The sequence below is a fragment of the Ictalurus furcatus genome, chromosome 1 (genome assembly GCF_023375685.1).
Source record: "Ictalurus furcatus strain D&B chromosome 1, Billie_1.0, whole genome shotgun sequence".
Taxonomy (NCBI): Eukaryota; Metazoa; Chordata; class Actinopteri; order Siluriformes; family Ictaluridae; genus Ictalurus; species Ictalurus furcatus.
Genome location: NC_071255.1, coordinates 28025190 through 28039565, shown reverse-complemented (window position 1 = coordinate 28039565; position 14376 = coordinate 28025190). Strand labels below are relative to the sequence as shown.

At 38.3% G+C, this 14376-nt stretch overlaps 1 protein-coding gene across 9 annotated transcripts in view; it reads left to right on the top strand.

The window, feature by feature from the left end:
* Window positions 1-11535, top strand: part of LOC128614106 (microtubule-associated protein 4) — a 91335-nt gene extending 79800 nt beyond the window's left edge. For 7 of the 9 annotated variants that reach the window (XM_053635429.1, XM_053635424.1, XM_053635443.1 and 4 more), the window contains 5 exons: window positions 625-717; window positions 1387-1468; window positions 1574-1686; window positions 6543-6696; window positions 8224-11535. In XM_053635429.1, the coding sequence (XP_053491404.1) occupies window positions 625-717; window positions 1387-1468; window positions 1574-1686; window positions 6543-6696; window positions 8224-8231 (450 nt within the window). In that variant the 3' untranslated portion in view covers window positions 8232-11535. The remainder of the gene's footprint in view (window positions 1-624; window positions 718-1386; window positions 1469-1573; window positions 1687-6542; window positions 6697-8223) is intronic. The other 2 variants (XM_053635417.1, XM_053635435.1) reach the window with 2 other exon arrangements.
* The last annotated feature ends 2841 nt before the right edge of the window (window positions 11536-14376 follow it).

The window sequence follows — 14376 nt, the reverse complement described above, 5'->3', positions numbered from 1 at the left end:
GCAGTTAGAATCTCTTAGGGAAACTTATTCACAATGTGTCATTGGGACCTCCCTTAGACATAATTGGTGAATCTGCACTAAGGAGAAACTGTTCCCCTGATTTTTTATTTTTTTTTCTTCCCTTTATGCTCTGGATAAAATAATTGTTGGCAAATGATATGATGGGGATGATAAGTTTGCATTTTATTTCCCATGTGTCACAACATAAATAGTCTAAACGCTTTCACTTATGTCTACATACGGTCAAATATATCCTGTTTATTGTGACGTTTAATTGTTTTAGGTGATTTCCATCACTACGCACTGTAATTTAAGTCATATGGACATTCTCAAGCATTTAGTCTCATCTGTAGTGCCACAACATTTATTTACAGTACAAAAGGGTAAATGTATGGGTGCCATCTTGTTCCTAACTGGTGGTGCTACTTTAAACACAGCATGGCATGTACACTGTAGTTAAGTGTAGTTGCTAGCCTGATGAATATCCTCATCAACTTGTGTAGCACTTCGCAATGACTCCCTTTTATGCTTGTAGATGCTTCAGCTTTCCCGCTTTTCCTGTCTTCCTCTTACCTGGTGACCCCTTATGTCCTTCTGCCCTTTGCCCGCCATGCTGTGTTGTAGGTTCAGATAGTCTCCAAAAAGGTGGACTACAGCCATGTTACGTCTCGCTTGGGTTCCAAGGACAATATCAAGCATGTCCCTGGTGGTGGGAATGTAAGTACTGTCTCTGCATGTGGTGAAGCTGCATTCAATAAAACAGTGCTCCTCTACCAGTTAGAACATCGACAAGCGACATGCGGATAAATATGCAATCATTTTGGTGATCCTGTGTTTTTGTTTCTTCTTCTTCTTTTCCTCTCATGCACATGCTACAAATCATTTTTGCTTAACTGCTATCTTTTAAGCCAGTTCTCAGTAACAGCAGAAGTTGAATTGCATTTCCTCTCCATGGTTACTTCATTTGTCTTAAATTAGTTTATTGTTAATCATAGGGCAAATTATTATTTTGTTGCCGTTCTTTTATACTTCTCTAAGTTTTTTTTTCCTCATATGATCTCTGGCTGCAGCTTTTTTCTCTTTTAGCTCTTCAGGTTTTACTGCCGCTAATAGTGACTGATGTTGAAATTATCAGTGGACCCAGCAATACAGGCACATTTAAAATTTTATTGAAGCTTAAATCAGTTATTAGTGATTATGGTTACTTTTCATGTCTTATACATCTTTTGTACTTTGTAGCGAGTGGCATGCCAGGCTGTGTCGATTTAACTGCACTGCATGTGGATTTTGCACTTTGTAAACAAGGCAACGAAAGGCTCATGGTATCTTGTCTCACTAGTACATGTGTATGCTGCTTTTATTTGACTTGGATTGATGTGTTTACAGGTCCACATTCTCAGTAAGAAGGTTGATGTGAGTAAAGTGACTTCAAAGTGTGGTTCAAGGGTCAATATCAAGCATAAGCCAGGTAAGGCTTTGGACCTGATTAAATGTTACTAAATGGTTCTGGGTTGGAGCCGAACACTTGTTAATAGCGATTCTGAGTTATCATGGATGTTAATGTTTCTTGTAGGAGGTGGAGATATAAAGATTGAGTCTCATAAAGTGAACTTCAAAGACAAAGCCCAGTCTAAGGTGGGCTCCATGGACAACGTCAGCCATGCACCAGGAGGGGGAAATGTTAAGGTAAGTTTGTGAACAAGAGAAATTACTACGACATAGTGCTATTTTTCTCATTCCCATGTAGCATGATTTATTTTTATTAGAATCTCCTAAGTAAACCTATATGTTAACATTCTGTATTTGTGTTGCATGAAAATGAGTTGAGAGATTAAAAATTCTGCATGGGATTGACTGGACATAAAAGAACTTAATCACAGTTACACAGAAAGGCAACACAGGTCAGATTAGTTCATTCATTTATTTTCATTCTACTTTTCCTGATGGGGGTCACAATGGCAACAGGATTAAAAGTTCAGCCCAGACTTCTCTTTCCCCAGCCACATATTCCAGCTCATCCTGGGGTGGTTCCCCAGATGTTCCCAAGCCAACTGTGAGATATTATCTCTCCAGAGGGTCATGGGACTGCCTTGGGGTCTCCATCTAGTGGGATGTGCCGCTATTGCAGCTCTAGAAGGTGCTGACCTTGTGACATTCTTGTAAGATGCCCAAACCATTTCATTTGCCTCCTCTCAATTCAGATTAGCAGCATCTCTACTCCAAGCCTCTCCTATATTGTCCAGCTGCGCACGCTAGGTGCCAAACTGTTTGCCAGAGCATCTTTGGGGTCACCTGGGTGTCTTTTCCATGACTTCTCTAAACTCCTCCAATGCCAAAAATTTCACTTCTGCAACTGCCTCTGCTAAAGTCCTTCTGACTCTCCTATACCATAGTTAAGTTTAGAATTTCTTGGAAGGCCTCCTTCTTCAATTTGTATGCATTCTCTGACCTCTGGTGTACACCAGCACATGTGAAGATTAATGCTTTCTCCACGAAGGCTGAATACTCTGAACTTCTATTTGGTACATAAGCACAAACAACAGTCAGAGTTTTCCTTCCTGAGATTGGAAATCTCATAGATGTAACCCTCTTGACCACTGGGAACAACTGCAAATGTGAGGCCCTCAGCCTCGGACTGGTGAGTATCCCCACACTCATCTGAGGCCTCCTCTTTGAACTCTAGAGTAGGTAAGACCACCCCTGATCAAGAAGTTTGGTACCGGAGCCCTTACCGTGTGTGGACGTAAGGCCAGCTAGGTCTAGGCCATACCATTCCATCTCACACATTAACTCAGCCTATTTCCTCCACCAGCAAAGTGACATTCCTCACTGCCGAAACCAGTTTCCTTTTCTAGGGTCTGGTTTGTCTAAGGCTGTCCATCATATGTTTGCTGCCCAACAGACATTGCACCTGATCCCAACCGCTGATTTTGCATGCGGTGAGCCCCCAAGATGGCTGCACATCATCATGCTGTGCTGAACCTGACTGGGTTATGTGGGTGGCCTGGTCAGATGCTCATCTGCAGACACCACCTCCAGACCTGGCTCCAGGAGTGGGTCTTGTAAACCATGTTCGAGACAGGATACACTTAGTCTTTTTTTTTTTTTACCTTTCTTGGGAGTCATTAGTCTATCCTTTTTGTCTGACCTTTCCCCTCAGATTTGTTCACCAAAGGTGGCCCTAGTGGGAGCATTATGCTCCCTGTCACATATCCCTGAGGTTCACCAAAATACCAAGCCCCTTCACTGTGAAAAATCTTTGATCCACAAAGGGAGGCTCAGAGAAGTTTGGTTGTGAATTATTTGTAAGATATATAAGAGAAGCAGCTCATTAACAATTTAGATTTTAAAGAGACTAAGAAGTCAGTGCCTGAATTGTTGGTATGTTGACCACAAAGCTGCAAGATTAATGTGATTTGAGCATGAGAAAAGCACTATATAAATTAAACTGTCATTATTATTATTATTATTATTATTATTTGTCTTAGAAATATGTGCCAAATGTAAATTATGTATTGTGTTATACTGCCTTTTAATCACCATGCATTATATATCATTTATTCTTTTTAAACTATTTATATAATGTGAAGTCACATTTATTGATGTTTCATTGATTTCCTGGTGGTGGTTGTTGTTTTTTTTTGTTTGTTTTTTTTGTTTGTTTGTTTGTTTTGGGGTAAACATATTTTGTTTTTATGTTTTACTACCCCATTACTCAATACTAATTTTATGTGCATTCTGGTGGGTTTGTCTGTTTAATGAATAATAAATTCACTTAATACATTCTCACTACTTTTAAAACCTAATGGGCCCCAAAGATTGACATGGGCATATAGAGTCTGGTCCATTGAAGCTGAGAAACAAATTAAAAGCAATATATGTATTTTTTGTTTGTAGAAGGTGAAGGAAGAGTGTCATAAAGTACACTTCTTCTCAGATGCTCTCATTTGTTACTTTGATGAGGTCAGTTTTGTGCTTTGCTTGATTTAGCAGACCTGACTCAACTCACAGGCTTATGATAAAAGCCTTAATGAGTTGAATCAAGTGTGATGGGTCAGGGAAAACACTGAACTGTACAAGACAGCACCCTTACAGAACTGAAGTTCTGTATCAAGGTTTTAAGTAACCAAGGTGGGTTTAAAACGCCTCAAACTGACAAGCTTATTTAATTGGTCGTGATGTCACCTTACCCCTCAGCCTATGGTCACCCATATCTGCATGAAAATCTCCATGGCTGTACTCATCATTTATACATCTTCATCCCCACAAACTCATTTGCATAATATACAGTACTTTTACTGGGACATAAAAAAAGAAACAAAAATTAGTTGTTTAAGACATTCAAGCAGTTACAATTACTAGCATGGAAATGGTGAATGTTTTATTTCTATATATATATACATCATTTTGAGTGCTTTATATATTATAGTGTATATTGATAACATTGTAGGAAACTAAAAATGTGTATAAAGTTATAAGCATATTATCTCATAACATTACATGCTGTCCTACTGTAAACATTTTTTATTGCAGTTTATTTTGCAATATATAATACATCCTTAAAATACTAGTAAAAGTTTATAGTGAATTATAGATTTCCCCACAATTATACAAATAAAGATCTGAGTGTTTCATTTCCTTCAGAATTGGTTGGCTGCATGTGCATGGATCTTGTATTTTTATTATTTTGTGATACAATGTACAACTCCAATTCTGAAAAAGTTGGGACAGTATGGAAAATGCAAAGAAACAAACAAAGAGTCATTTGAAAATTCATTTCACCCTGTAGTATATTGAAAACACGTTATTTGATGTTTTACTTTGTGAATTTAATTTACTTCTGAAAATATACACTCATTTCAAATCTGATGACTGTAACACACTCCAGAAAAAGTTGGGACAGTCAGCTGTTTACCACTGTGTAACATCACCTTTTCTTTTAATAACACTTATTAAGCATTTGGGCACTGAAGACACCAGTTGGTTAAGTTTAGCAAGCGGAATTTTCCCACATTCATCCATTATGCATTTCTTAAGCTGCGCAACTGTACAAGGTCTTCATTGCCTTATTTTGCGCTACATAATGTGCCACACATTCTCAATCGGAGACAGGTCAGGACTGCAGGCAGGCCATGCTAGCACCTGCACACTCTGCTTACGCAACCATGTGCTTGTAATCCAGGCAGAATGTGGTTTGGCGTTGTCCTGCTCTGGATGGCAGCATATGTTGTTCCAAAATGTGTACATATCTTCCTGCATTAATGCTGCCCTCAGATGTGCACGTTACCCATGCCATGGACACTGACACACCCCCATACCATGACAGACGCTGGCTTTTGAACCTGACGCTGATAACAGTTTGGATGGTCCTTTTCCTCTTTTTCCTCTTTGGAATACGACAGCTGTTTTGTCCAAAAACTATTTGAAATGTTGACTCGTCAGACCACAAAACACGAGTCCACTGTGCTACTGTCCATCTCAGATGTGACCGAGCCCAGAGAAGTCGGCGGCGCTTCTGGACAGTGTTGATGTATGGCTTCTACTTTGCATAGTAAAGCCTTAACTTGTATCTGTAGATGCAACGGCGAATGGTGTTGACTGACAAAGGTTTACCAAAGTATTCCCGAGCCCATGTCAGGATATCCATTACTGACTCATGACTTAAGACTCATGACTTAAGACGGGGATCGGAGATCACTTGCATTCAGAAATGGTTTTCGGCCTTGCCCTTTACGCGCCGAGATTTGACTGGATTCCTTGAATCTTTTTATTATATTGTGCGCTGTAGAAGGTGAAATGCCCAAAATCCTACCGATTTGTCTTTGAGGAATGTTGTTCTCAAAGTGTTGGATTATTTGCTGACACATCTGTTGGCAGATTGCCGAGCCTCGACCCGTCCTTGCTCTTGAAGGACTAGGTCTTTTTTTTTGGAGGCTCCTTATATACCATGTATATTATCTCACAATTATCTCACCTGTTTCACACCACCTTTTTATTTCAACTTGTCACATCGCTATTAGTCCTAAATTGCCCATGTCCCAACTTTTTTGGAATGTGTTGCATGCATCAATTTCAAAATAAAAGTTTATAAAAAGTTTTTTTTTTTTTAAACTTTGCAGTTGATTAGGTAAAATATCAAATACCTTGTCTTTATACTTCTTTTTTTTTTGTTTGTCAAAAGTACATTTAGAAATCACTCCTCTTTGTTTTTATTAGCCTTTTCGATACTGTCCCAACTTTTTCAGAATTGGGGTTGTAGCTTGTATTCATAGTATACATTTTAAGAGCTTACAGCTTGTCATAAGTGTGATTTTTGCTTTGTAAATACTTTCTTTTTGGTATGTAGTATTTTAACTTTTTTCCCCACACTACATAGTTATGGGAAACTTTTTTGTTTTGTTATAGTTGCTTTTTAGTATGCTTCAAATCCATGCAGCATCCCAAATACCATCACATACCTTTAGTCTTTCTCAGAAGGGATCACAAGTCCATATCCATACCATCTCCATCTGTCCTATTGACACGCTGCTGTGTGTTTCTAGGCTGAGGGGCAACAGGAGACAGTTGAGGGCAGTGGGGCTACCTCTAGTGGCTCAACCGGCCCAGCCCAGGAGAATGGGCTGAAGGAGGGCACAGCATGTGGGGGCGAGGCACTCCGGGACCCCCAGGGCCTGGATTCTCTCATCCCTGAAACAAGTAAGTTTGTGTGTCATCCTGCTCCAGTCCCAAGGCCTTCTCCAGCCCTCTCCCTCGGAGGCACCTGTCATACGTCAGACTCAAATCCCATTAGAACTTCCACAGGTGCATTTAGAAGCCTGACTCAAGTGGTTTGCTCTGGTCTCAGTCAGGAGTTTAGAAATGAATTCACTGCTGACTTGATTCTAGTGAAAACTAGTTTATTGCTATGCACATTGCTATTCATCACATTTTAGGCTATTATACACAGTTATTTATAGTATCCAAAGGGCTCCATTTCCTCATTCTTGTTCCAATGGTTCTTCCTTCTTGTACATAAATTTTAGGGGGTTTGCTTCTCTGTTGCTCTTGGTTTGCTTACTAGGGGTTAAATTTAATTATATTCATAGTTGCTTTTATACTACAACGTTAACATTCCATTCTATTTTATACCTTTTTTATTGTGCCATTGCTCAGATTGCCTGTTTAAATGCCTGGTTTGCTACAGGTAATAAAAACCGGTAGCGTTTCTTTTGATTTGCCCTTTGGCCATAGAACTTTAAATAATACAATAAAAGGAGCTTCTACCTAAAACATCAGTTGTTATTTTGGATTAGATAACTGATCATTAGTACATATCTAATCCTAGGCAGAAGGCAAAAGCTACTGGTGGTGTATAGTTTAGAATAGATGAGTATAGTATTTTTAGATATTTTATGTGACTGTCTGTGAAAACCTTTTGGATACTGCTGTGGCTGAAATGGAAAAAAAAAGCGAGTATATTTCACTTTATAACCTAGCCTTGGTTACAAAGGTAAAAACAGTCAGTCTACCTAAAGACTACCTAAAGTCTAAAACTAGCTACTTTGATCCGACATTAAAGTTGTTGGATAGTTGTGCACTGTAGTGAAACAGACCTAGGCTAGACTAATCAGTTAGTTTTGTGATCAGATACCAGCTGTCAAAATCTCTGTGCTACTCCTGTGCCACGTCAAAAAACGCAATCTTTCAATGCAGTTTTCTTCTTTTTCACTTTTGGGGCTAATCAGACTTTAAAATGCTAGAACTTTGCTTTTGGTTAAGATATGTGAAAAAGAGAAACTTGTCAGTTCATAAAAACTCTTAGTTTTCAGTGCTGGACATGGTAGAAAATGTCAATATTTAAACACATTAAGAGTTTTCCCAAGCTGCCAAACACACAGTTTTTTTTAGGACCTTGAGTTTCTTCCTTTTGTAACTATTTTATAAATTATTTGTTGGACCCTTTGTGGTATGAAGGAATAAGAACACACTTTAGTTAATGACAAATTCTCTGTTACTACATTTTTTTGTATTGTAGAGGAAATTGAGAAAAAGTTTTAACTTTTAATACTACTTCCATAATTCACAATTTTCTTTTTGTTATACTTCACGTGTTTGTGTTGAATGTTTTTTTTTTTTTTTTTTTTTTTTTTTTTTTGTACTTCTTGGGGGAGTTGGGGAGAAGGATTGTCTCTCAATAATCTCTTTTCCCTAACCACAAAATCATGTTGATTTCTTATTTTTCAGGCATCTAATTCTGCTTTTTGCTATCGCCTTATCATTTAATTTCCAAAACACCTCCTGTCCACCTCCTCTTCCTACTTTTCTCTCCTTTTATATCCAACTCTTTTTCTGTCTTTCTGTTTTCCCCCTAATACTCCCTGCTGCAGATTGAATCTTTCAAGCTCAACTTCCGCGAGAACGCCCGCTCTCGCACAGACCACGGCGCTGACATCATCATCTGGCCCGTCGTGGGTGACAGCCCTGCCCACCCCCATCTGCTCCGCAGCAGTCTCTCATTCAACGACTCGTTGGTGACAGCCCACATGCCTCGCTCCTCCACCACCCCTGCCCTCCTTTCAGCCTCTCAAGAGCAAGAGGGTGATGCTGACTCACTCAACACACTTCGCACGTGACTTCAACCGCTCATCTGTTAACTCTCATAGCCTTGCCCCATGGGTACACTGTTTCCGTCTGAGTATTCAGTCTGCCGATTAGTAGGTGAAAATGAATTTGGCGGAATCTATTCACCGGCCCTTCCTTAGCTTCATACTCAGTTTATTCATCTTCAGTAGTAGGTTCTCACCTGATTTTACTCTGGAACTTTTGGTCTTATTCAGTGCTGCAGTCTTAGAATTTATCTGATTTCCCATGATATAGTTATCTGGATAAACATGACCTGTATACTTGTGTTTACACAACTCCCTTTAGAAACGTTGGGCCATAGTGTTGTGTTGTGCCTCTTTGTCAGCATGCGGGGCTGTCATGTGATCCTAATAAGCATTGACTACCCTGCTTCAGTAACTTCAAGTCTCATAACTCACTCGCACTCATCTTTTACCGTCTTTGAAACAAACTCACATTTAACATACGTAGTCGGTCTCAGCTGTAGGTTTCAATTAAACTGCTCTAAAATTGTGTTTTGTGATGTATTTGAGTGAATACTGTGGCTACGATCTATATGTTTGTTTGATTTTCATTTCCTGTATGCTTGGATGTTTTGATTGTGTAATTTGTTTTCTTCTAGTAAAGCAATACAGCTGTCTTTGCCTATAGGACATAACCTACTTTGTCTTGAAACAAATACACAAAAGGTACAGCTTAGCATCTCAAACACAGCTATACACATGTCTCAAAGTGTTCATGGTCAGCAGATGATGAGGCCGGCGGAGTTATTAGAACAATGAATGTGAGAAATGACAAGGGCATGCGTTTAGTGGATGTTAAATGAAGTGTGAATTAAGTTCAGTTGAGGTGATGCTTTTGATTATGTACCAGTGATTGTCCTGGTGCTGTACTTAAACATTGGTTTGAGATGGAAAGGGAAAGGGAAAAAAAGCAGTCTGTTTGTGCTGCTTGTAGAAGAGAGCCTGAATCATTAACTACTTTTGGGAAGATACAGAGGCACTCCGAATGTCAGTCTGACTCAAAGCGTTTGTTTGGCTAGATCAGTTATTGCTTTTAATGGTGATTAGTTGACCTATAAATGTACTTATTCATAGTTCCACTTCCGCTACAGGTGGTTTTGGCATGCAAAAGCGAAGCTTTTTAAAGCTTAACTTTTATTAAAAAGTCACTGAAGAATTATTTGAAAGTCACATGTATGTTCCTTAAGGATGTTGGAGGCAGCAATCCTGTTCTAGCTTATTTCACTTGCAGCATTTAATCTTAGTCACCTCTGAATAGCCTTTTTAATGTGATCATAATCATGTGTCCCATTCAAAAAAAAAAAAAACGTACATCACATAGTTCTTTGGTCCCTCACAGCGGGAGAAAAAAAAAAGGAAATGAATTCTGCAAGAAAACATCATGGTGTTAAATGCAGTGCATGTTTTGCCTTATATTTAAGCATTGAAGTGAGCTCAAAAACACTACAATCAAATAAATTCAAATATTAGTTAAATGCCCTTTATTAGCACTAATCACCATCATACTCTAAGGTTTTTAAGCCCTTATAATCACCAATCACAACAAATCATTCAAATCCACACTGAGATTTATCTCAGTAATATTTGCTAGATTAAAGTGCCACTCATGATAAAATCTACCCTATATGAGCTATGAATGGGGGAGGGGTGGCAAAGATTATTTTGGTTCATGGGCAATAACTGTTATTATTTATGTTATAGTGATTTTGAAAAAGGAGAGGTTTGTAGATATTTGTATTTGAACTATGATGTGCAGCTTTTAAATGCTCTGAGTATGGTTCTCGTTGAGGTCTGACTTTATTTTGTAACCTTCACCTAGGTAATTAAAATGTTGTGGTCATTTTAAACTCACTTGCCTGAACGCAGTCCTTTTTTTCTCTTTTTCCTTTTTTTTTTTTTGTTAAATGCAGTGTACTCTGCTTTTTCACACCTATTGTTTCTCATTAGTTACTAGCACACCGCTATATGTAAATATATATTTATACATTCATTATTGGCGCTGGAAGAAAAAGTTGGAAATATAAAGAACATTAATCATGTTTTAAACACGTAAACATGTTTTAAAAGAATGTCAAATATAGCTTTGGTGTGGTGTTAAGAAGTGCGCTTGTCATTATCTTTATTCATTATTATTATTCTTATTGTTGTTGTTATTGAAATTTACCTGCCTTTTTCTGAGAAAAGGGCTGGCATGAAAGAATGTTTTGTATTTGCGTTCCTCACTTACTGCCACTGCTTTGGTATGCTGGTTGTGGCTGTAGGTAGTGGGTTACTTCTGCAAACAACAGACATCTACAAACTATTATTACAAAGGCCGTTGAGTTTCACATAGTACCTTTCCAATCATCTTCTAGTCTTAAAACATGAAGAGCACACTGTCATTTATGCAGGTATAATGTTCATACAGTATCAAAAATGTCAGAACGTTTTGATTTACACCGTTTTAATGAAGCTAGCTGATAAGGGGCTGAGAGCAGAGATTGAAATTGGCTATGCAGTGTGAAATTGGATATGCAGTGTGAATTTGGATGTACCGCCATGGCACACTTAAGTGCGTATCCCAGAGCCACAACATGAAGCACACTTCCCTTGTTTGAGTTTTACTGAGGCTTCAGCATACAACCACAATCTTGTGTAAAACACATTTTGTTCAAATTGCCCATATGAAAGTGTAAGAAGCCCCATAAACATGCTTACATTAAAATATTGTACTAACAAAAAACATACTAAGAGCATGCAGAACAATTGGGATGTGTATGGTAGCCTTGTCCTGTGCGTTTCCCCTCCCCCCCATTCATTTTGAAATTCAGTTTATTTTCTGGTTTGAAAGAAGTGTTAATTGTGTTCAATTGTTAATTAGTGATGTGATAATTAAAAATTAAATAAAATAATGTGTTTAAAATATTGCAAACATGTATTACGAAGTGTGGTTTATTTTCTTGACACTGAAGATTGACTGTCAACTGCATTATTCTATTGCAGGTAATTTTTTGGTTGTGGTTTTTTTTTTTTTTTTATAGATGAATGCAATTAAAAATATGCATGTTTAAACTTAGGAAAGGATCAGAGAATCTATGGAAGGGCAGAGGATAAGACAAGTAGGCAGGCTCAGGAGGAAAAAATAGTAACCCTATGTTGGTCAACAAAAAGCAAAGGTTAGTCAATAATACAGTTAAAGTTATCACTTATTTTGATCATTGTCTAAGAGCCACTGATCTCTTTAGAGTATGCCTAACTATAAATACATCCTGTTAGAACAGTAGTCATTAACCTTTTTCCTTGAGATCTACAGGCCTGCAGGTGTCATCTCCAACTGAAATCTAACACACCTGTTTTAGTTGATCAAGAACTTGTTAAGGCAATGATTAGATGGTCAGGTGGGCATGATTATGGTTGGAGCTGAAGTCTTCAGGAAGGTAGATCTCCAGAAACAGCGTTGATCACTGTTAGAATGTGCATACAGTGTCCTCCACTAATATTGGCACCCTTGGTAGATATGAGCAAAGACGGCGCTGAAAAATTGTCTTTATTGTTTACCTTTTGATCTTTTGTTAAAAAAAAATAAATCACAAAAATACTCTGCTCTCATGGATATCAATTGCAAACAAAACACAGGTTTATCCAAAAAAATATATATTTGTTAGATATAGACACCCTTTTAGTCAATACTTTGTGCTACCTCCCTTTGCCAAGATAACAGCTCTGAGTCTTCTCCTATAATGCGTGATGAGGTTGGAGAATACATGGCAAGGGATCTGAGACCATTCCTCCATACAAGACTCTTCAGATCCTTCAAATTTCAATGTCCATGCTCGTGGACTCTCCTCTTCAGGTCACCCAACAGGTTTTCTATGGATTTCAAGTCAGGAGACTGGGATGGTCATGGCAGGACCTTGATTTTGTGGTCAGTAAACCATTTTTGTGTTGATTTTGATGTATGTTTTGGATCATTGTCCTGCCGGAAGATCCAACCATGGCCCATCCTAAGCTTTCTGGCAGAGGCAGTCAGGTTTTCATTTAATATCTGTTGATATTTGATAGTCCATGATGCCATGTATCCTAACAAAATTTCCAGGTGCTCTGGCAGAAAAACAGCCCCAAAACATTAAACAGCCACCACCATATTTAATCATGGGCATGAGGTACTTTTCCATATGGCTGAGTGCACCAAAACCACCTCTGGTGTTTATTGCCAAAAAGCTCTATATTGGTTTCATCTGACCATAGAAACCAATCCCATTTGCAGTTCCAGTTGTGTCTGGCAAACTGAAGACTGTGGAGCTGATGGGGTGGGCAGGGCTGTCACCCATGATGGCCCAGATGATAAATATTATATTTGAGTTTGTTTGTTGATGAGAGTAGATGCTTTTTTTCTGAAACCCTTCCAAACAACTTGTGGTGATGTAGGGGACTTCAGATTGTAGTTTTGGAGACTTTCTGACCTCAAGACGCAACTTCTGCAATTCTCCAGCTGTGATCCTTGGATATTTTTTGGCCACTCGAACCATCCTCTTCACAGTGCGTTGAGACAATATAGACACACGTCTAATTCCAGGTTGATTCATAACATTTCCAGTTGACTGGAACTTCTTAATTATTTCCCTGATGGTGGAAATGGGCATTTTCAGTGCTTATGCTATTTTCTTATAGCCACTTCCCATTTTGTGAAGCTCAACAACCTTTTGCAAGAAGGAAATAACCATGTACAGTCATGTGAAACCCATGAAAATTGTTGGGTTTTTTGACATTTGGACAAGCAAACATTTGATCCTCATTGAAACAATGCCTGATAAAGTTGATACATCTATAAAATGACACAAAATTTATATTGTTCATTTTCACAATTTAAATTTACAAAAAAAAAAAACAGATCAGTCACATGGAAAAAGTAAGTACACCCCCACATTTATCACACCTTAAAATCCATGAAATTCGAAGCAGGTGTTCAAGATTGGGTACCAGTGTTTGGAACCTGTCTTATTTATACCTCTCTCATATCTTGTGTTTGGTGTTCCCTTTGCTATCGAAGGTGTGTGGTGTCATCATGGCAAGATCTAAAGAGTTATGTAATGCCATCAAAAATGGATGACAATGAGTCTGGCAATGGATTTAAAAAGATCTCCAAATTATTTGAAATCATTCCACTGCAAGGAAAATAATCTACAAATGGCACAGATTTCAAACGACTGCCAATTTGTCCAGGACTGGCCTTCCCAACAAATTCAGAAGTTGTCTTTTAAAGTGCATTTAGATTTTTGTCCAGCAGGTGGTGTTATATTACTGAGTCAGTGCTTGGACACAAACTTCTTTTCCTGGCAGTGAAATACTCTAAGTGGACATTTAGGCCTTTATAGTTTCCGTGTTGAAAATGTTCAAAAGGAAGGCAGGGCACACCTTGTGCATTATAATGATGTCTTTTAAATGCATTGTGGACACTTTGGCATTTGTAGTTTCATTGCCGCATTCAAATTACTTATACTTTTCCAGGTCGGAGGTTGGGTATTACAAGTTACAACCCCTACTCAAACGTAGCACAAGTTGAAAATGTTAAAAAGGGAAGGCATGAAAGCATTGTACTACAATACAGAAGGACATTGTAGAGATGCTTAATAGATAGTCAGGTAGCAGGTAGGTGATTGTGTAAGATGGAAACTTGAAGTCTATGAGATAAGGCTCAGGAAGGAAAACTGGACTGTTTCTTATGCCAAATAACAGTTCAGGATATTCAAGATGGCACTGACTCCATAGTTTT